At 39.9% G+C, this 22,712-nt stretch overlaps 2 protein-coding genes across 31 annotated transcripts in view; both read left to right on the forward strand.

The window, feature by feature from the left end:
- The window catches only part of dst (dystonin), a 138,307-nt gene that overhangs the window by 51,278 nt on the left and 64,317 nt on the right, over nucleotides 1-22,712 (forward strand). For 22 of the 30 annotated variants that reach the window (XM_061789438.1, XM_061789423.1, XM_061789420.1 and 19 more), the window contains 31 exons: nucleotides 3,737-3,903; nucleotides 5,163-5,275; nucleotides 5,401-5,507; nucleotides 5,578-5,697; nucleotides 5,817-5,912; nucleotides 5,999-6,126; nucleotides 7,992-8,085; nucleotides 8,566-8,720; nucleotides 8,802-9,246; nucleotides 9,331-9,459; nucleotides 9,533-9,610; nucleotides 9,693-9,854; nucleotides 9,937-10,041; nucleotides 10,162-10,257; nucleotides 10,337-10,462; nucleotides 10,561-10,713; nucleotides 10,973-11,127; nucleotides 11,215-11,341; nucleotides 11,436-11,619; nucleotides 12,493-12,650; nucleotides 12,722-12,900; nucleotides 12,990-13,128; nucleotides 13,201-13,394; nucleotides 13,759-13,921; nucleotides 14,022-14,105; nucleotides 14,216-14,323; nucleotides 14,402-14,500; nucleotides 15,055-15,156; nucleotides 20,601-20,747; nucleotides 22,289-22,377; nucleotides 22,478-22,586. In XM_061789438.1, the coding sequence (XP_061645422.1) occupies nucleotides 3,737-3,903; nucleotides 5,163-5,275; nucleotides 5,401-5,507; nucleotides 5,578-5,697; nucleotides 5,817-5,912; nucleotides 5,999-6,126; nucleotides 7,992-8,085; nucleotides 8,566-8,720; nucleotides 8,802-9,246; nucleotides 9,331-9,459; nucleotides 9,533-9,610; nucleotides 9,693-9,854; nucleotides 9,937-10,041; nucleotides 10,162-10,257; nucleotides 10,337-10,462; nucleotides 10,561-10,713; nucleotides 10,973-11,127; nucleotides 11,215-11,341; nucleotides 11,436-11,619; nucleotides 12,493-12,650; nucleotides 12,722-12,900; nucleotides 12,990-13,128; nucleotides 13,201-13,394; nucleotides 13,759-13,921; nucleotides 14,022-14,105; nucleotides 14,216-14,323; nucleotides 14,402-14,500; nucleotides 15,055-15,156; nucleotides 20,601-20,747; nucleotides 22,289-22,377; nucleotides 22,478-22,586 (4,311 nt within the window). Of the gene's footprint in view, nucleotides 1-2,014; nucleotides 2,832-3,736; nucleotides 3,904-5,162; nucleotides 5,276-5,400; nucleotides 5,508-5,577; nucleotides 5,698-5,816; nucleotides 5,913-5,998; nucleotides 6,127-7,650; nucleotides 7,908-7,991; nucleotides 8,086-8,565; nucleotides 8,721-8,801; nucleotides 9,247-9,330; nucleotides 9,460-9,532; nucleotides 9,611-9,692; nucleotides 9,855-9,936; nucleotides 10,042-10,161; nucleotides 10,258-10,336; nucleotides 10,463-10,560; nucleotides 10,714-10,972; nucleotides 11,128-11,214; nucleotides 11,342-11,435; nucleotides 11,620-12,492; nucleotides 12,651-12,721; nucleotides 12,901-12,989; nucleotides 13,129-13,200; nucleotides 13,395-13,758; nucleotides 13,922-14,021; nucleotides 14,106-14,215; nucleotides 14,324-14,401; nucleotides 14,501-15,054; nucleotides 15,207-20,600; nucleotides 20,748-22,288; nucleotides 22,378-22,477; nucleotides 22,587-22,712 lie in introns of those variants that run through there. The other 8 variants (XM_061789446.1, XM_061789419.1, XM_061789445.1 and 5 more) reach the window with 5 other exon arrangements.
- Nucleotides 15,213-20,662, forward strand: LOC133485553 (desmoplakin-A-like). Its single transcript, XM_061789448.1, has 2 exons — nucleotides 15,213-17,952; nucleotides 18,064-20,662. The coding sequence occupies exons 1-2, from the start codon at nucleotides 15,238-15,240 to the stop codon at nucleotides 20,101-20,103; spliced, it is 4,755 nt and encodes a 1,584-aa protein (XP_061645432.1). The 5' UTR covers nucleotides 15,213-15,237; the 3' UTR covers nucleotides 20,104-20,662.

Genomic DNA, 22,712 nt, shown 5'->3' on the forward strand with positions numbered 1-22,712 from the left:
GTCAACATTCAGTCTCACGCAAGCCCTCCAGCAGTCCTTCCCGCAGCAAGGGGCCTGTTCCTTCTTGATTTCCAGGTGTGTCAGGAGAAATTAATGAGCTATTTGAGACTAAACTACACCATGAAATCACTACTTATATAAGATTGACAATACAGTATTAAAATACTGTGATTTTGACTGGCTTAGGGTGACGGATCCCGGATCAGTTTAGGAGTAGGAGGCATACTTTTCATGCTTTCCTCATAGCTTGTGGCAAGTTTTTTTAATTAACATGAACTGTGTATTCTGCCAGTCTAATGGGTGTCTACACGTCATTTTGACTGCTAAGTCTTTGTAAAGGTGAAAATATATTATGTGTGTCTAAGTGCCTGCATTTAAGATTTGATTACACAAAACGGCTGTGCGTGTTCATCACACGAGTCCACAGTATCACGTTGAGTATAACTTGACTGTAGTTTCGCAGTAGATGCAATCTTGACAATGTACTTTTCAGCTGTTGCTCTATGGTTTGTTTTGCCCTGATGTGTGTTTTCCGGAGTTTTATTTGTGGTTCGTGAGACACAGATTTTCACACTTGAGTTATTCACTGAGACTAAAACAGTAACCTTAGATCTGACTTTGTTTGGGAATGGCAATATAAATTAGTTGTCCACTCTCAATAGCCACAAATTATAATATATTACATAACACTATATTTTTCATTTTGACTAACCTTGGTAGATGTGTTAAGATAACAATATATTTTGTGGTTTTAGTTTGTCATGGTGTGGGTCATTGCGTCATCCTGAGAGGTTTTTGTAATATTTTGGTTATGAAGAAAATGAGAGTGGAAACGATTTTGACCACTGCACACCACTTACAAACTACAACCACATTTATCCTACCTTTTATGTCATATGACTATATAAGATGTTCTAATATTTGTTATATGTAATAATACGCATATTTAAAATAAAACATTTTTAACCGTGACAATTTTTTATTTTATTTTATTTTATTTTTTTCCCATTGATTATTAGAGCAGGGGTTCCCCAAAGTGAGTCACAGGTCAATTTTATATTTTTATTTTTTTTTAGAAAATAAAATGGTGTAGACTATTTTACTGCTCATCAAAGAGGAATATCCACAGTTTCTTGGAAAATGTATTTTTTAATCTTGTTTTGTTGTAAACTATAGAGTATATTGATAGTACAGTATTGTATCTTAGTTAGTTGTCTGTCTTTAAGGGAAAATTTCAGATCCTAAAATTATAACGTTTGGGAAACCCTGCATTAGAGATGGTTGGCGTACCTAATGAAGTGGCCACTGTGTGTAAGTAAACTGTAGTTTGTACTGTGCTGGCTGTCAGTTAGTTAACTTTGACCTTCATTTGTGTTCAGATATCTTAAGCGCATAGTTATTTTTAGTCAAGCTGGATAGTTGCAATAGATTCACAGTTTGTTCATGTATTTTCTAGGCAAAAGGAATATATTCCTTATTTGTTGTGTAATTATGATCTATTGGTATCATATGGCAAATAACTTCAGAGTCTGAGTGTTTGGCTCCTTTCTGAGCTGTAATTCTGTTCTCTGTTCACATAAAAGAGTTTGTTTTAACCACTGGGTGTGAAAGCCACCTCTGACTGTGCCATTGTATGTGTCTTGATTAAAAGACAAAGACAAAGCTCTCTTGAATTTGCCAGCGCTGCTCATGTCGACCCGCACTGTCTGACAGCCGGCTGCAACTCTGTCTGGGTCACAGCGGACCAACTTGCTGAGCCAAATTTTCTCCCCAGGCTAACATGACCTCATTACAAACACAAATATAGGGAAACACAGCAGACACCTGGTTCTGTGCATTTGCTTACTGCGTCGATAAGAGTTGACCGACCAGACCCAAACTGGTCTGTGCACAAGTTTTCTTCCTTGCTCAGCTGAGAGCCACAAACACGTGGGTCACGGCTGCGTGTAGCATTTATGATGTTTGTGCTGGATTAGCATAGCCGGGGAAGTGTTTCAAAGGTCAGAATGGATTCCGCTGTCACACGGGTGAGCAAGACATACAGAGAGGGAGAGAGCGTGAGAGAGGAGCCTGACCAACTCTCAGAATCAATGAAAGGAAACTCTGCCTTCCTGTCAATTGACTAGACGAGATTGAGCCGGAATCTATGCTTGATAACAACCCGCTGGGAGTTCAACTCTGGAAACGACCAAATCATTATGGGGAATACGTGTGGCTGTGTGCGGGGCCCAAAGGAGGAATGCTACATTGACCCCAAGAAAGCTCCACTCACCCACAGATCCAAGGAGCTGAGAGGTCGTCTCTACTTTCAGAGAAAGAAGCACCGATTCACTGATCCTGTGAAATGTGACAAGGATCTTCCTTTGGGTGACACCCAGGGAAATTATACTTTAGATGTGGATAAACATCCTAGCAGTCAATGTAGCATCAGTGCCAATGTCCAGTGTGTAGGAGAAGCACCTGCTTTTGTTTCCATAAATGGCTCTAATGAACTTCTTGGTCAGACCTTAACTTGCATGGTTGGAAGCATCTTTCCACAAGTTAGGGGAATCGGATACAATGAAGATCCGAAGCTTCACCGTATTTCCTCTGGAGGTGTCGCAGCTAAGGATGATCTGCGTGTGAAGAAGCTACTCAGATGCCAGCTCAGGAGGGCTGTTAGTTTTGGAGCAGTGGAGCATGCGTTACAGACGCTGAGGGCCAATGATGGCCATGTGAGTGAGGAAATATTCACAAGGTTTATTTGGGACTCTCAGCCACACAGGAGGACCAGACGGAGGACCTGCTCTGGTCATGTTGAACATGCTAAATACATTCGCAGCCAACAGGAGGTAAACAGATAATGTTGTCAGTTGCTAAGTCCAGGACCTCTGGACATGAGCTATGATGTGTCTATATATTGAGCCATAGGAAAAAATCATTTGTAGATGTTCTTTTATCACCTTAATCACTCAGCAACGTCCATAGTATGGATTCATATGTGCACAGCACACCCATAACCGTAACAACAACAATATTAACATTATTTTAAGCTGTTAACAGGTTTTATTTTTTAAAAGCACAATGTCCCGATTTATATATATATATATATATATATATATATATATATAATCATTTATATCAGTTGTAGTTAAAACATTGTATAGTCAAGAGCAGCTCCTTCAATACCGTATGTTGTTGCTTATTATTTTAGGGCAATTGTGTTTTCTTTGTTGGTAAGACTGCACATTTGTTGCGCTCATTGAGAAGAGTTATTTTAGTTCTTATTGGAAAGAATAGACGTTTTGCATCATATGTTTTTTTTTTTAGTGCTGATTTTGTTTTACAATTGTTTTATTTTACAATCGTTTGCTTTTGGCTGAAAAAAGAAAAAAAAAAGAAAGTGTTTCCGATAATGTTAGTGTTGTATTGTGTATGTCAGCCAACATTCAGAACAATTATTAAATTGTCTTTTTTTGTGTACCTGCCAACTGTGCAGGGGAAATCAACCTACAGTCTGAGGTGCCAGCTGTAATAGATTATCCCATGCTTCAGTACCCTATTGGGTAATTTATTACATAACCTTATCTGCTGCTGCTAGTGCTGCCGATGTTGCTCTTGCTGTTAATCAAAGCTATCAGGGAATCTTGTTTAATTGTTTCAGAATTGTAACTGAATAACATGACCACGGTGTTGCTTGCCAACATGCATCCATGCATTTCTGCAAATCAATTGTGTCATTTTCCTCCTGCGTTAGATCTCGGAGATTCACGTCACAGGCGAGTCCCAGGATATGACTGCCAAAGAGAGGCTGCTGCTCTGGTCCAAGCAGATTACGGAAGGCTATGTCGGTGTTAGATGTGACAATTTCACAACCTCCTGGAGGGATGGGAGGCTCTTCAATGCCATCATTCATAAATACAGGTACAGGTACAATGTTATTTGCAGCCCTCTGAGGCTTTGCAACAGTTTAGTAGGAAGTCTTATGAAAAATTATGCACTTCATCATATTTATAGCTGTACTGTACCTGCACAAGCTCTGTGTGATATGTCACACAAATGCTTTCCAGAACACTGTTAGCCATCACAATACTCTCCACAACCATGGCATACATGCTATATTATGTTTTTTTTTTGCCACAGCTTCCAAATGACAAATACGATCTAGAGCAAGGTGATGGCATTAAGACTATTGTTTTGGACCTTAACATACAAAAACAAAACAAAAAAACTTGCTGCATATACATCACCCTGTTTTAAATTTTTTATGTTATTGTAAATGTTTTCCATCCAGTACCAAATAATTATTTTGTATAATGGCCATTTGGGGAGCCTCATGTAACATTGGTCTTCTCTGTCTGCAGTAAAGTGAAAGTTTTGCTTTTTAACTGATGTCTTGTGTGATGTGGTGTGCAGTGCCCTGTCATATTGTTTTCACACTAATCTTATGTGTACATTCATGTCAGGGACTAAATTTGTCAAGGCTTCTCAAAAAATCTCAAATTGGGTTTGGGCTATATATTGATAAAAATCACAGTTATGTTTTTCAAGTAACGCAATGTACTGTATATGGCAACATGACAAGTTTCCCAAAAATGACAGTCTGGCTGGAATGGCCACTTCTACCTGACTACAACACATCAAGAATTTCGAAAATCGGACGACTGGTTCCGGAGCAATAGAATTTTTTTTATTGTGGGAGAGAAAAAAAAATAATTGCCTTTTTGGGAAACAGTTTTGCGTGGTATCGCCTATAGAAAATCTGTAGAAAAAAATGCCTTCAATTTAGAGTAGTCACAGTATAACGTGATTATTTCTCAACATATCTCCTCAACTGTTTCGTCTGCTAACCACTGCTTCACCGTGCTGCCTCACTAAGTGAGTCTTTTGTACAGTAATTTCATTCCATGGATGTAAGAAGAGAACCAATAGTGGAGGCAGTTAAAGCCCATATGTTGTTGTTATTATTATTATTTTAGGAAAAAAACACAAAAATAGCCTTGTGTAATGGGTCACATGCTACCAGCCTATGTCATTAAAACAAAGCACGATTATATGTCCAAGACAAAGGCACTGCTTTAGTTACATTAATGATCATGTGTGTCTAATTTCATGTACACAAGCATACTATTGTTAATTTCTATTACAGACACGTTCATGGATGTCTATTGTGTCTTTTTCAGACCCGACTTAGTTGACATGAGCCGAGTGTCCACGCAGACCAACCGATCCAATTTAGAGAACGCATTCGGTGTGGCTGAGCAACTGGGAGTGGCCAGACTGCTAGACCCAGAAGGTACAATTTGCACACACTTCACTTCATTATTCATTCATTTCTACACGAGTTGTCACATTGTATAGCTCGACCACCAAAAACCCTCCACTCCTTGTGACTGAATTCACTCTTGCCTCTCTTACTAGATGTAGATGTCCAGTCTCCTGATGAAAAGTCAGTCATCACATACGTCTCAACGCTATATGATGCCTTCCCGAGAGTACCTGAAGGTGGAGAAGGAATTAGCCCCAATGTAAGTACATTGTCTACTACTGCATCTTCTTGTGTGCAGATGCTAATGCTGATCCTTATGCTCCTAACAGGATATTGACATCAAATGGGTGGAGTATCAGAACATGATCAAATACCTCAGTCAGTGGATCAAACACAATGTGACCGTAATGTCCGATAGATCATTCCCCAACAATGCTACTGAACTTAAGGTATCAAACTACAATGTCACGTGTAACACTTAGCGTGTTCTGCATTTTTATTTTTATTTTTCGTTTCCATGCTAAGTTTTGTATGAAAGTGCTGGGATTGATTCACAATTTCTGCACAGGCACTTTACACACAATACCTGCAATTTAAAGAACAGGACATCCCACTGAAGGAAAACGAGAAGACAAAAATCAAAACTTTCTACAAAATGCTTGAGGTACAGAAATCCAAATTACCATCTTATGGACATGTTAAAAATACATCACTGTCATCGCAATTTCTCGTTTTTGTGTAATTTGACAGGTCTGGATCGAGTTTGGACGCATACATTTACCGCCTGGTCATCACCCAAATGATGTGGAGAAGGAGTGGGGCAAATTAATTGTTGCCATGCTGGAAAGAGAAAAGAGCCTGAGGCCTGAAGTAGAAAGGTATGTGACTCTATGAATACGCTGTCAGGAAAATGTATTATTTTTTAAAAATTATAATAATAATATTTTCATTGGCGGCACGGTGAAGGACTGGTTAGAGCATCTGCCTCACAGTTCTGAGGACCGGGGTTCAATCCCCGGCCCCGCCTGTGTAGAGTTTGTATGCTCTCCCTGTGCCTGTGTGGGTTTTCTCCGGGCACTCCGGTTTCCTCCCACATCCCATAAACATGCGTGGTAGGTTAATTGAAGTCTCTAAATTGCCCGTAGGTGTGAATGTGAGTGTGAATGGTTGTTTGTATGTCCCCTGCGATTGGCTGGCAACCAGTTCAGGGTGTGACCCGCCTCCTGCCCGATGATAGCTGGGATAGGCTCCAGTGCTCCCGCGACCCTTGTGGGGATAAGCGGCTCCAATGATGGATGGATGGATGGATATTTTCAGTCTGGCTTGACTAATAGTAGTTGATTGCTATTGTTTCATGTGTTTCATATTTCCTTTTCTTAACAGTTTTAAATAACATTTAATTAAACAAAGTAGTACATATCATGATTCAGTGTAACATCATCTCAAATTGTGACTCCTTCTCAATGTTTATTTATTGTTTATCAGGTACACATGCACAATCGTTATCAATAAAAAAAAAATAATAATCAATAATTACAGGATAATGATGTGGTTGTAGTTTGCATGCAGTGGTGTAGAACTGCATCACATTATACTGGGACCTGTTACTAATATTTTGTCCATGTCATGAAGCTTAATAAGGCAACAAAAATATTAGAAATGACCCCCAGTATTATGCAGTGCAATCTTACCCCACAAAAATGTACAACCGCAAACATGTTTTACTGCACTCATTAAATTACCTCTCTGAAACTGTCAGTGAAAGCATGATTAGCACATTATTTTCATTATTTTGTGACGGCAAAAAGTTTTGATACAACACATTGGATCAAAATAGAGTGTGAGGGTGTACCTAATGTTAATTGTTAATTCTAGACTGAATGTAATTTTCATTAGTTATTTTTTTTTTAAATGACTCACAAATGATCATGACTGTAACTTTGTATGTACACAAACACCGAAATATACAAGTTCACATGTATTTGTTATGTTGAAGCATTTAAAAAAACAATAATAATAATTCACACTGCTGCTGCTTTTGACTACAGGTTCTAGCAGGTTTTAAGTCTGAGTCCGCTGTTTCCATCAATGTTTGTTTGCAGACTGGGTTTTATTCCTATTGAAACATGTTTTGGCAATTATATTGACAATAGTTTGCACAACTTCATGTATCCACCCATGCTTTGGTGGTTTCTAAACATTCCATATTAGCAGCATTAAAGAAAGGGTGTGTTTAAAATATGTCAGAGACAGAGGTTACAACCCTTGTTTTTCTAAAGGAACACTGTCTCAACCTGCTATGTGATTTTGGTTCCCCTGAGGATAGCATATTATTTCAGGGTGGGTAGGCCCTCACACCCCCCTCACCTAACTCTGACACTATAAATGTGAGCAAGTTGACATCCTTCCCACTCTGTTTGGAAATGGATAGAGGCTAAGATTCAAACAGTGGACCATGTGAGAACATTAGATCGATTGAGTACATAAGGAGGTAGTGGTCGATAGAAAAGATGGCGTACCTAAGCAGGGGCTCATCTGCTAGCAACAGTAGTTTCACCAGCTATGGTTCCAGTGACAATGGCTTCACTAGAACTAGATCAGAACCTTTCCTAATTAACAGCTCTTTTGTTCTTAATAACAACATCGTCCATGGTTCCAGGTAGGTTACCTGGTCATTCTCGATTGCTTGCTTGTCTTTTGGTTTCCTATACATAGTTGCAAATTAAAACATTGCTTTTTTTAGGCTTGAGATGCTGCAGCAAATTGCCAACAGGGTCCAGCGAGACTGTGTTCATGGCGAGGACAAGTTGGCGCTGGCAAGAAATGCCCTGCAATCTGTAAGTTTTGTGCTGTTTAACTCATTACAGTATTTCTATTTAAGTCATGATAAGATGATGATAAGAAAAATAGAATAGTTTTCTTAATGTGTACCTATTTTATAAGAGCTGGAAGCCCACCAAGCCCAATAAGTAAATACAAGGCCTAAATTGCGGCAAATGCAGGAAAGAAAAGAAAAAAATGTGATAAATTATTAGATATCATAGCAAAAAAAAAGAAATTGTCTCCATTGGCATTTTTTTCTAGTTTGAGCTCCAGTGGGGGAGTGAGGGAAATGAATATGTTATAACCTGAATATTAACCTTATCGCTATAAGGTGCCAGAAGCATCCTTTTTATATTTAAGTAGAGATTTCCATAAAAAAATGGGGAAAGGTGGTATTAGTCAAAGGCAAATGAAAAATTACCCTTGAGCTGTTGAACTTATTGCTGTTTGTGTATTGTAACTGCATGGATTTCAAGTTTGTTTTGTGTTGTCAGGATATTAAACGTCTTGAATCTGGCATCCAATTCCTAAATGAACCAGAGATCGCCGGCTACCTTTTGGAGTGTGAGAACATCCTGAGACAACAAGTATTGGACATACAAGTTCTTTTAGACGGGAAATTTCCATTTACAAATCAGCTAGTTCGAAGGTAAACATCTATTTTATGACTGCATATTAAACATAAAAAAATGCTGTGCAACTATTGACATCAAACATTGTTGCAACCCAGGGTATCAAACCTGCGAGATGATCTTCTATCCCTGAGAGCGAAGTGTTCCTCTGTGTACAGCAAAGGCCGCACCCTAACAACAGAGCAGACCAAAATGATGATCTCAGGCATCACACAAAGCCTAAATTCTGGCTTCTCCCAGAACATCAGCTTAACAGCAGCCCTTCCTCCTGTACTCACCCAGGGAGGGTTAGATACCCTCACATTCACCTCGAGCCTTACACCGTGCCTGACACCGTTCTTGACCCCTGGGCTGCAGTCCACTTCAGAGAAAACCTACATGAGCAGCCCTGGTAGCATGGAGCTAGGCGGCCTCAGACATATGACACACATGCACATCCCCAAGCCCTTAATGAAATCCTCACTGGCCGATTCCAGCTTGACAGAAGAGGAGGTGAACATGAAGTACATTCAGGATCTGTTGAACTGGGTGTCAGACATGCAGGTAAGCATGGACATTTGCATTAATCTCTCTTGCATTTTAGTATAAACTTAAACCTGAATTTGTTTGTGTTCATTTTTCTTTCAGTTGCAGTTGGATCATTCAGAGTGGGGATCTGACATGCCAAGCGTGGCGACGCACTTGGATAACCAAAAAGCAGTGCGCAGAGCCATCGAAGAATTTCAAATGAGTCTGAAAGAGGCCCAACTGAGTGAGGTGAGCAATCATGCATGCTGAATCAGCAAAATTTGTCATCTTTTCAAAATCTAATGAACTTTATTCCCTGCAGATTCAGATGAATCTACCCTTGAAACTAACCTATTCAGAAAAATTGAGCAGTCTAGAGAAGCAGTATGAGAAATTATTGGTAAGTCACATCTTGAGGACACTTTGAATCTTGCAGACTTCATTGGTTTTCTAATTTGAATTTCTGAACTTGTGCTTGTCAGAAGTGTTCAAAGGAGCGACAGAGTCAACTCGAGAGCCTGCATGACTTTGTGTCGCAGGCAACACGTGAGCTCATCTGGCTCAACGAGAAGGAGGAAGAGGAGGTCGCCTTTGACTGGAGCGATCGCAACAGCAACGTATCCAAGAAAAGAGACTACCATGCTGTGAGTCTGACGAATGCTTGGGGATGCAGGGACATGATTCTTTGTTAATGCTGCGATTCAAAAATCCTTTGTGTCCTAACAGGAGCTGATGAAGGAGCTGGATGAAAAGGAGGAAGTGATCAAGTCTGTGCAGGACTTAGCAGAGCGTCTTCTTTTTAACAGCCACCCAGCCAGGCCAACTATTGAAGTAAGCCAAGCTTTTATCTCACAGTAGTGCTGTCTCCACCCTGCATGCTATCATTGAAATTCAGTGGAGGCTTTTCATACTTGAATATTGTGTCTCATTTCTTTATATGTTTGCTCTCAGGCATACAGAGCTGCCATGCAAACACAGTGGAGTTGGATCCTTCAGCTGTGCTCGTGTGTGGAACAGCATCTCAAGGAGAACGCTGTTTATTTTGAGGTGCATCCTGCTTTGAAGTTGCTATGATCAGCTTTGTGTGGGCGCTGCTCAAGGCTCTTTTCCTATGCCCTTTGTACAGTTTTTCAGTGATGCCAAAGAATCAATGGACTTCCTTAGGAGCTTGCAAGATGCCATTCAGAGAAAGTACAACTGCGACCGAACTAGCAGCTTGCACAGACTGGAGGATCTCATTCAGGAATCTATGGTACACTTGCACAAGCATGCAAGACATGCATGATCTATAGAGATACTTTGAATAAAATCTGAAGGTGAAAATATTGCTTGGGTGTTGTATCTGTTTAGGAAGAAAAAGAGCAGCTTCTTCAATACCGCAACACTGTAGCCGGGCTGATGGGTCGGGCCAAGAATATTGTGCAGCTCAAGCCCAGGAACCCTGACAGCTCTTTTCGATCGTCTATCCCTGTCAAAGCCATCTGTGATTATCGACAGATAGAGGTACAATACAATGTGTGTTCTTCCACACCCATCTCATCCAGGTATGACTGTATGGATTACATGTTTGTGTACTGGGGTACAGTCCTGCTGGAATAGAAAATAGGGTTTCCCCAAGTATACGATTGTTCAAAATGTTTTAACATAAATTAAGATTCTGAATATTTGGTTAATTAATTGATTTAGTGTTCTGTCCCAACCCTTTTGTTCACCAAGTTTGACCGTAAACACGTAATAGTGAGTTTGTGTCACTTTCTTTCAGATAACCATTTATAAAGATGATGAGTGTGTGCTGGCTAATGACACTCATCGGGCCAAGTGGAAAGTCATCAACCCTGCAGGCAATGAGGCCATGGTGCCGTCTGTCTGTTTCACTGTGCCCCCTCCCAATAAAGAAGCTTTGGATATGGCTTCAAAGTAAGATGCTGCCCTACATCTACTATTTGATCAATGCATACTGTCAATGATGTGTCAGTGTAAGCGTACCTCATTGTTCTCCTGCAGAACGGAACAGTTATACCAGAATGTCCTTGCACTTTGGCATCACTCCCACATCAACATGAAAAGTCTGGTGTCTTGGCATTGTCTCATGTCTGATATAGGCGGCATCCGCCACTGGAATGTAGCCTCTGTATGTACTTTGTATGCAGTTGACAATCTCATTCACATGCTAAATAAAATTATGTTAACATATTTTTATTTTTTATTTTTTTAACCTGGTGCAGTTTAAAACAATGCTACCAGGTGAGCATCAGCAAGTTTTGAGCAACCTTCAGTCTCATTTTGATGAGTTCCTGGAAGACTGTGAGGAGTCTGAGGTGTTCACCGTGGCAGACTGTGCTCAGCTAGAGAGGGACGTTGGGGGCTGCAAGGAATACTACCAAGAACTCCTCAAATCTGCAGAAAGAGGCAAGGCTCCAAATCCCTTCCTGTTTGTCACTATAAGGCACAACATACTCTATGTGCATTTAACGCACGGCTGCCAGAGAAAATCATGGCTCTGTGTCAAATTGTCGCATCAAGCTGTGGAAATGAACGAAAATAAAAACAACAAAATCATACGTTATGCTATATCTGAAATAAAACTGAGGAGGCAGACCTCAAACAAGCCTTAATACTGATTGACTACCCCTTTTCTATGCCTGAATTGGGTCAATTAATGTGCAGTGTGCTACTGAGATCTTCTGCATATGGGTATTTCCTCATTGCAACAAGTCCTCATACTGGGACACAATGTCTCCTAGAGGCTTATTTTAGACAGCTTATATTAATAATACTGTGACGTACCAATTGCATACCGTGAGGCTGTATATTGTTCTCCTGCTTATTTGCAGATGGAGACATGCAAAGTCAACAATTTGTAAAAAAAAACTGCGTATTTGCTGTTTTTGTGCTCTTTCTGAAATGCTATAAGATGCCACAAGATTGCGCCAAAAGCCTTATCTAATAGAGAAGAAGGACTCCTTTTCCATTGGACAGGGCTTTGGTGGCATCTTGGTGCCAAGAAACTACAGTATGTTACAGTGACATATCTAGACTGAAAGATGAGCTTTGTAGATCGGGGAGGACGTGCATTCTGGGTGCATTTGTAGAAATAAAATCATCCGTAAGCCATTTATTATTAGGGGTAAGGTTGTTTGAAATTATATTAGACTTTGGATCATATTTTGTAGTATGGGGGAAGTCAGTGACAATAAACAGTAAAGCATTACTGTAATTGCAAACCTAAAATCTTGAACTTTCGATGACAAACAAGTTCCATCGGTTTGTTGTGCTAAACAGAGGAACAGGAGGAGTCTTTGTACAATCAATACATCTCAGAAATACGCAACTTCCGAATGCATCTGGAGGCCCATGAAGAGCACCTGATCAGGCAAATCCGGACACCTCTGGACAGAGACGACATATACCAGAGTCTGCAGCGCATCACTGAGCAAGAGGTTCATATATGATTTGTTATGGAACATTTAAGAAGTTGTTTTTGTTTGTAATCATGTTTTTTACTTTGCAGAAGAAGATGGATGAGCTGAATAAATTTAAGGAAGACCTGGACACCCTGAGGGAGAAGTGTGAGCTGTTCCTCAGACAAGCTGCCAGCTTTCCATTGGCGCCAACTCTCTCCTCTGAACTCAGCATTGTTGTTCAGAACATGAGCCAAGTGCACTCTATGTCTTCTATTTACATGGACAAGTGAGTGTGAATTTATCATCGCGAAACCAAAAATGAAGCTTGCGGCACTCAGACATAAATGTTTATATAATATTTGACATGTTTTGCAGACTGAAGACAGTGAGTTTGGTAGTGAAGTACACCCAGAGTGCAGAGGAGTTAGTGAAGGCCTACGAATCAAAACTCTATGAGGAAGATGCTATGAACTCTGACCTCCAGTCTATTGAAACAGTCATTTCTATACTCAAGGTAGTGCATATTTTTTACTTTGACAGCATTAGGATTTTTATTTTGAGTAAATATTCTTTCCTCTGACTGTAGCAATGGCGGACAGAGATTGATGAAAAGCAGGAAGTGTTCCATGACATGGAGGACGAACTGCAGAAAGCGCGACTCATCAGTGATCGCATGTTTAAGGCCCACAACGAGCGTGACTTTGACCTGGACTGGCACAAGGAGAAGGCCGATCAAGTGAATGAGAGATGGCGTCACCTTCACTCCCAAATTGACAGCAGGTAAGAATGGCTAGTTTGACTAGTACACATTAGGGCATAAAAATCCATGAATTGATTATGCTTCTGAATTCTGATACTTATGTGGAATTGAATGTTGATCAATCAGTTCTTGACGCTATTCAGGTTAAATGGAGTGCATTACTTGGCTGCGTTAATGCCGTCTCACATAGTTTGCAGACTGAGGAAGAAAAAATTGGCATTGGGGGAACTCTTCTATGGCACAAAGCCTTCAGTTCAGTACAACTCTAGCATGGAAACAGGAGTGCAGAACATTCAGATTAAAATCATTTCAATACAACAAAATGTACAGCCCTACATTTTCTTTTCATGCATTGCTTATTAAGGTTAACAATCCTTTTTTCAGGCTGAGGGACCTGTATGGTAACACCAAATCTCTGAAACTTTACAAAGACTCCTACGGTAGTCTTGACGAATGGGTTCGGGAAGTTGAGCTAGAACAGATGAAGGCCCAAGAAGATAAACCAGAAGATAGCAAGGCTCTCGCTGAACTGTTGAACAAACAGAAGGTAGGACAATAACAAACTTAACCGTTTTATTTGTGTGTGTGTGTGTGTGTGTGTGTGTGTATATATATATATATATATATTAAAATGCCCTGTTTTTCAGGTTCTTGTTGCTGAAATCGAACAAAAGCAGAGCCAGATTGATGAATGTCAGAAATACTCAGAACAGTGCTCATCCGCCATAAAGGTATTTCATTGTATTTAACTCATAGTTCTAACCTTTTCCTCCAATGTTCTTTTTCTAACATGTCAAATAAGTATAGAATCTCGTGACTTCACTCGTAAACCTATTTTTAGGAGTATGAGCTCCAGCTGATGACCTTCAGAGCGATGGTTGATTCCCAACACAAATCTCCCCTCAAGAAACGCAAAATGCAGAGCTCTTCTGATGCCATCCAGCAGGAGGTAAACTCTTAATGATCTTAGAATTTAAAGTTTAAATAGTATCTTTATGTCTCAACAACATCGTATGCCTTTTACCAGTTTATGGATCTTCGTACCCGCTACACAGCCCTCGTGACCCTCATGACGCAGTATGTGAAGTTTGCAAGTGAAACCCTGAAGAGAACAGAAGACGAGGAGGTGAGCTTGTCACATTTAAACTTTTTTTTTTTCTCCTGCAGTACGTTATAGCAGAAGAGACTTTTTATGACAATCGGAATGCTGTGAAGCCCTTCTCATATTTGCATGTTCTTAAGCGGTCTCTCATCAACCTGTTTAAGCTGCCCTTGCTATTGTGTGTGTTTGTGTTTTAGCTTTCTCCTTTCTGCCTTTCTCTGAGGTTTTGTTTTATTGTTTGCTTATACTAAGGCTCACATGTTACTATATATTAGTAACATGTTAATGGATTGCGTTAATGCTGGTGACTGTATTTTTTTGGAAAAGCTGGCATTTTAAGGATCTTTATTTTTGGCCTTCTGGGAGAAATAAACCTCTCTAGAGAATTCTGAGTGCTACAGTACATTAATGAATTGTGGTGATACCTGTTGTGAATTGTAAGAAATTATTGGGTGTGTCCTCATGAAATTCCTGGTTCTTGCTCAAGCTTGCTTCAGCGCTCTGGTAAGAGGGAAAAAAGTCAATGATATTGTTCATCATACGTACCGTGATAGATAACTGATTGTTTTGCATTTTAGAACAAAATGGCTTTTGAGAGAGCAGAAAATGCAAAAAGGACAGAGAGCATGGAGCTCCAAAAAGCTGCTGGGGATATAAAACATAGTCAACTTAATCTGCTGGTGCGTGAACAAGAGGCCTTGCTAGTTGAAAGACAAGCGCAGTTGCAAAGGTTGGAAGGAGAAGTAAAAACACAGCAGTGGATGAATGATGATCTAACGTTTCAGAAATCACAGCTTGAGCATGATGTCTGTCAATGCCAGGCCAAATTGGAGATGGTAATGGCTGATAAAGCTGCTCGTGAGCAGGAACTAAGTCATTCTAAACTGTTACTTGAGCAGGCAGAGGCCAAGTGCTCCATGGCTCAGAGGAAACTGGAGGACCTTGTAAATGAAAACCAAGTTCTTATTCATCAGAGCCCCACATTTCAGAGGAAAATAATAGTGGGGGAAATTAAAAAGGAAAATGTTCAAAGTGAAGTCCATGCTCAGCTGTTTTTACCATTAGTCAGTCATTCCAGTGAGTCTCAATCAAATATACTTAGAGAATATCAAAGAGTAAAAGAGGATTTACAGCAAAAGTGTGATGAGTTAGTATTGGTCCAGAAACGGGCAGAAATGTCTGAGGAGAAAGCTCAAAGTTATAAAAAGCTGTTGGATGATAAAGATAACAGACTCAAGAAGCTTCAGCTGGACATGGAAGCAGAGAGGTTCAGCCTGAGACAGAAATTAGAAGATCTTCATGAGCAGACACTTGCCATGCAGGAAACCATCTCTGAACTACAAGAGGAAGTCAGATCTCTCCACAGGGCAAAATCCTCACTAGAGCAAAATACTTTTTTCCAAAATACAGAAGTTGAAGGTCTCAAAGAGCAGCTGAAAATTACTCAAGGAGAAATTCACAGAAGGAGCTCATTGGATCAGGAAAACATTCAAAAGATTAGCCATTTAGAGGAAGAACTAGCTTCTAAGCAGGTGGTAATAAATCAGCTTAATTTTAAATGCACTGATCTTAGAAGAGTAAACAAGTCATCCGACAGTGATCTGAAAGCTTTTCAGCTACATACCGAGTCGCTGGAAAAAGAAAGATCCTATTTAGAGCAAAAGATGAAGTCCCTAAAGAGTGAAACTCAGAACTGGAAAGAACAACTTCAAGAGGCAAAGGAGGAACTTGCAGTAATGAAGAGATCTGAGCAGGAGTGCTTGTTCAAATGTAAAAGTCTCGAGGCAGGAATTCAAAATTGTGAATTTGTGGCTTCTCAGTTGCAGAAGAAAGCAGATGAGTCGAAGCAGGTAAATGCTGACTTGGAAAATACTTTGAAGAATACAAGGGACAAAAATGATCAGGCGGTAATGGAAATAGACAGAAAAGATCAAAAAATTGAAATTCTAAAGTCTCAGGTAGAAGCAGCCAAATCACAGATCAAAATTATTGAGGGGGAGCTCTATACAAAATCCCAGAACGCCCATGAGCTTCAAGTAAAATTAAAGGATCACAGCGAGAATGTAAAGACCTTAACTGAACAAAACTCTACGTTCAACTGCAATGTCATAAACTACCAGAGAGAAATAACAGCGCTGAAATCAGATCTGAAGTCTGCTTTAGCAGAGAAGGAAGTAGCAAAACAGAAGGTCCACATGCAAAGTGTTGAAATTGACGATTTGAACACAATGTTGAAAAACAAAAATGCAGAAATTCAGAGGGGATCTTCTTTGATTAACAAACATCTCAGCAAAGTGAACGCATTAGAAGACGAGCTTTTTAGATATGAGCACAATGTCAAGGAGCCAACAAGGAGCTCAGACAAAATGACAGGGAATTTAAAGCAGGAGATTCTTGTTTTGCAGATGGGGAAAAAAGCTGCAGCGGAAAATGCAGAAAATTTGAATGTTAAAGTCTCAGAGTTGATCTCTTCTCTGCAGACGGTAAAAGAGGAATTAGCTAAAGAGAGCAAAGAAAGAAAAAACAAAGAATCTCTAATAATGCAGCTTGAATGTGAGCTTCAGAAAAATAAAACATTGACAGAAGAAATGTCTAAATCAGACCAATCCCAATCATGTATCCAACACGAAAATTCAGTCCTTAAGAAAGAGAAAACTGATGCTTTAAAGAAAAGTGTGTCATTGGAGTCTGAAATCAAATTGCTAAAGGAAAAGCTGCCGTGTAACCAAGCAGAAGCTGAGAGAATACAAAAAGAGAATTCTTTGCTCTGGCTGAGGACCCAGCTGATGGAGGAACAAGTCGGGAAGTGCAAGAGAATGCTTGAGGAGTTGAAAAGTAAGATGGAACTTCAGAGACAGGGATACGAAAGGCATCTGATGTTAATGCAGAAAGAAATGGAAAAGAATGTGATGTTAGCAGAGTCAGAAATACCAAGTGAGAGTAATGTGTCAAAACGTTCGCATGGTACAGAATTACAAAAGATGCGCACCGAGTATTTCAAGGAGGAGGTTCAAGTATTGAAATCAGCCCTACAAAATACATCAGAATTAAAGCAGCAAGTTGAGATCAGAATAGACAAATTGGAGCAAGAAAAAAATATGCATGACCAAGATTTACTAAAAACAAGATTGCAAAATGTTCAACTTGAAGAGGACAAATTATACTCAAAGTCGAATGCTTCACAAAGAAAGGAACGTTCAACACAGCTTCTGAGAGATGTTAATTGCAAACTGACGCCAAAGGGAGCAAGCTCTCATTCTGAACAATTTAAGTCCACCAAAGATGTTACAACTCTTCAGGGTGTTATAATGGAGAAAGAAAACAAGAGGTTTAGGAAACAGAAAGTCACCAATGGCGGCCATCAATCTATGAAAGACTTGGAGGATGCTATCCTGAAGACACACTATACAGCCACGCAGAATCTGGAGCCACAATGCAGCAAGGAGGAGATTCTCCAAATGAAAAGCTCCTCAGAGGTATGGGATGAAGTCTTTGTCACACAGACACCAGTCAATTTACCGCTACAAAATCTTTTGTCCTTTCATAGTTATTTCTAACCGAAAGGTTTTCTAATTTCCAATTCACAGATGCCAACATTGCAGAAAGAAGACATTCCTAATGATTTCAAACGAGGTGAAATCAAAGTCATTCCGAGTCAGACAACTTTGAATTCAATTTCTCAAAATCCCACATTTCTACAAAAAGAAAATGCAACTGAAACGTATCAGATTTACTCGGGTAAGAGTCTCATCCCCAATACGCAGGGATTCATGGCCCTGTGTGCACCTACAGACTACCAGAGAGAAAAACACAGCATCTTTACGACAAGAACTTATCAGCTCAAAGAAACTCCTGAAGCAAGCGCTACACCATTGAACAGTGCTACAGAAAGTAGAGACAGTCTCAGCTTGTGGAATACAACTGCATTGAATCTCACAGATCTCAAAAGAAGCACGACCTTTCAAAACCTAATCAAATATAAGCTTTTGGATGAAGAGATTTTCGATAAATTAGAGCTGGGACTTACCACAATAGACAAGGTGCAAGCATCAATTGCGCCCTATGTTGACAAACCAACTGCCATTGCTGGAGTTTATGTGGAGTCAAGTAAAAAAAAGGCTTCCTTCTTAGAGGCAGCTGAGAAGGGTTTCTTGGCAAAGATGTATGCGGTGGAGTTTCTGCAAACTCAGGCAGCAACGGGAAGCCTCACTGATCTGACCACAGGTCAGATATATTCTCTGGACGAGGCTCTGGAGAGAGGAATTTTTGAATTAAGCTTAAAAGATAAGTTGCTGGAGGCTGAGAAAGCTTTTAGTGGCTATATCCACGCTGGCAAAAAGCTGTCTGTGTTCCAGGCGATGGAGGAGAATATTCTTGAGCGATACAAAGGAAAGAAGATCCTTGAAGTACAGATAGCCACTGGTGGCGTGATTAACCCAGAGGGTGGTTTCAGAATGCCAGCCACCATTGCTATTGAGCATGGCTTTCTAAACAAGGAGACTCTTCAAATTTTGTATGATCCCGTCCGCAACCCCAAAGGTTTTCACAACCCTGATACAGGCCAGAAAGCATACTACTCTGAAATACTAAAGGCATGTCTTTATGACATTGACGGGGGGGTCTTTCTCCTTCCACTTGGGGACAGGCACCTTACAAATAGCTCTCCCACAAGTTCACACCGAGTGTCTGTTGTCAGCAGCAGCTGTGGCACTGAGATGTCTGCACATGAAGCCTTCAAGAAGAAACACATCAACAAGCAGACCTATTTGTTTCTGTCGCAACAGGAGAGTGAATGGCACGAGACGACCGATGATGATGCCAGCGGAGGTTTGCGTCACATCATCACCGATGTCAAAAATGGAAGAAAGCTTTGTCTAGAGTCTGCGCTTAGTCAAAGATTTCTTGAACCGTCTGAGCTAGAACGGTATAGGAGTGACCTTCTTAGTATCTACGAGATTGCCGACATAATATTTTCAAGAATGGTTGTTGTGGAGGATGTGAACAGCCCCATTGCAGGTCTTTGGGACCTCACCCAGAAGAAGAGGCTGTCTGTTCTTCAGGGATTTCAACAGGGCCTTATTGATGGGACGACTGCCTTGAGATTGCTGGAGGCTCAGGCCTGCACCGGAGGTATTTGTGATCCCTTTTCTGGGGAAAAACTTAAAGCTACTGATGCAGTCAGTAAAGGTCTTTTAAATGAGAAATTTGCTCAGCAACTACAGCAGTTTGAGCAAGCATTCAATGGCATCACTCACCCCAAGACTGCAAAGCCTGTGTCGATCACTCAGGCAGTCCAGGAAAACCTCTTACCTAAGGATGTCAGCGCTCGCTGTATTGAGTTCCAGCTTCTGACTGGCGGATTGATAAACCCCGACACTCACGACAGAGTCTCGCTGGAGGAAGTCATTCAGAGGGGCCTCATTGACAAAGCCATGGCCTCAGCCATCAAAGATGAGAAGTCCCACACCAAACGCCTCACTTGTCCAAAGACCAAGAGGCGAATCACATTCAAAGAAGCGCTAGAAAGAAGTGTTTATGACCGCCACACTGGTTTAAGATTACTGGAGGCTGCTAAAGCTCAAGGTTTTGGAGCCTTATCAACTTCACGTTACAGAAATTTGAAATAAAAACTTATGGGCTTTCTTGTTAAAAAGGGAACGCTGGAAAAAAGACTTATTTTTGGCTCTGTGTGTAGCTAAAATATGTTTTACCTTTAAACAACATTTACTGTACTTCAATGTGGAATCTTTACATTTGCCTTCATTTGATGTTGCTACAGTTTTTGGATACTGTAAGTTAACACCCTTTTTTCTAATAGCCTTGTCCATCCTTTTGCAGAAAACCTGAGTTCTTTATTGGCTACTTTTTGAGTTTTTACTTATTTGGTTTATAGTTTAATAGGAATCATCTTCATTTGAAAATGCCTTTCCATTTGTACTGACCAAAGCACAAAAGTAAGACCTGAACCTCTGTACTATTTGATCTTGGTCTGTTTACCCTCTGGCCATTGTTCAGTTCTGTTTTGTAATGTGAATTTACTATTTGAAGAACGTGAGATTCAACACTTTTGCTTTTCTTTACGAATAGCTGATATTCTCACACCATCAACCTGTTCTGATTCCAGAGATCTGTGGATGAAGAGAAGCGAGAGCATGGTGATAAAGTTAGAAAACTATTAGATTGGATGTCTAATGTGAAACAGAATGTGAGCAATGAGGGAAATGCTTTGAAAGATAGTAATGCCAACACAGATGCTTCAAATAACCCTCAGGTAATAATGTGTATTTGCATTGTCGTCGTTGTTGTTGTTGTTGTGGCTTGATAAAAACAATACTTTGAGGATTTTTCTTCATATCCAATTAGGCATTTTCTATCTCATGTGATTTTTATTAAAAACATCTTCTTTCTGATCTACTTATTCAATGTATTTTACATTTGAAAGGGATACTTTGTTAATCATATCAAATGCCCCATCTGATACAACCACCCCTTTCTGTTGCACAAGCACCCATGTTTCAGACCAAACTAACTTGAAATTAATTTGAGACATGAAAGCCCCTCTGCAATATCAAAAATTCAGTATTTCAATCTTACACTCAGAAATACCAATAACCAGTTAATGCCAGTGTTTTCATGCTTTACATATTGCAATGCAGTTCTATAGTTAATGCATAATTTTATTCACAATATTAGTTATGATGTTGGAACACAACATTACAGTTTGTGGGAAATCATTGTCACCATTTGCATTCCGTAAAACAAAATTTGGCAACTCATTATACTGCATATTGGAGTAGGCAGACATGTGAGCAGATATTTTTTCCCTATTAATATTTGAACGGGCGACACTGTGGACGACTGGTTAGCACATCAGCCTCACAGTACAGTTTTTTGGGTTCAAATCCAGGTTCTGACCTTCCCGTGTGGAGTTTACATGTCCTCCCCATGCCTACATGGGTTTTCTCAGGATACTTTGATTTCCTCCCGCATTCCAAAAACATGCATAGTAGGTTTATTGACGACTAAATTATCCGTAGGTGTGAACGTGAGTGCGAATCGTTGTTTGTCTATCTGTGCCGATTGGCTGGTGACAACTTCAGGGTGTACCCCGCCTCTCACCTAAAGTCAGCTTGGATAGGCTCCAGCACACCCGTGACCCCAGTGAGGATTAGTGGTACAGAGAATCACAGGCATATTTGTTCATATTATCCTTTAATAGTTAAATACCCCACATCATAGTCTCATAATTAACTAAAGTAAATTACACTTTTAATATTTCAAGGGCTGTGCAGCATTCATGTGTTTTACTGCATTATTTTGTGCAATACTATTATTCTCCTCGTTACTACAATAGATGATGGATATGGACTGACTGGCTAAAATATTAAGTGCACAATATATTGGGATCTAAAACAACATCCATTATAGATCGTGTCTTGTACAATAAGTGCTCTCTTTTGATTGAGGTATTAAATTAACACTACGTTCAGACTAGTAATTATGTATTATATTTAGCTACATGAGAGGGGCAAAATATTAAGAAAAATTACTCAGTGTGATGTAGTTATACGCCAGTGCTATACAGCCACAGTAATAAACATTAAATGAATACCTCACAGGACTAAACTGAGAATTGTTTTCCTTGTAATGGCATTTAGTGCTAGTGTTTGATCTCATTAGATTATGCAGGTGCACCTAATGTTGTGGCCCATGAGGGTATTTAACCAAATAAAAATGTATAGAATACTTTAATGATTTGAGTTTGTACTGTATTGATAAAACTATTGACAAGTGAATGTTTGCCACCTGTAGATCTCAGTGGAGGAAATGGTTACAAAGAAAGAGCAGATTGCAGAAGCGATTAGGGCAACAGAAATGATGCTGAACAAACACTGTGAAAAGTAAGTCAGGCAGTTACATAATTGACACACGTACAACACAGTATACTGTACATGCAATATGTACTGTAAATTTGGAATCTCATTTTTTTTTTACTTTCAGGATGACAGAAGAGGAGAGTGAAAAAGCCCAGGAACAGTTGAAGGACCTCAGCCAGGCTTACAGTGAACTATCCCAGCATTGTTCTGATCATCGCACACCTGCAAATGAGGTGGAAAGTTGGGCTTTTTCTTCTGTTGAATGGGTTACTTTTGTATGTCGTAATGGCCTCAACAGGAGTGCCATTTGATGGTGCATTGCATGACAAACCCTTTTCCTTCTTCTTCGTAACAGTTGG

Source organism: Phyllopteryx taeniolatus, chromosome 11 (assembly GCF_024500385.1).
Source record: "Phyllopteryx taeniolatus isolate TA_2022b chromosome 11, UOR_Ptae_1.2, whole genome shotgun sequence".
NCBI classification, from domain to species: Eukaryota; Metazoa; Chordata; class Actinopteri; order Syngnathiformes; family Syngnathidae; genus Phyllopteryx; species Phyllopteryx taeniolatus.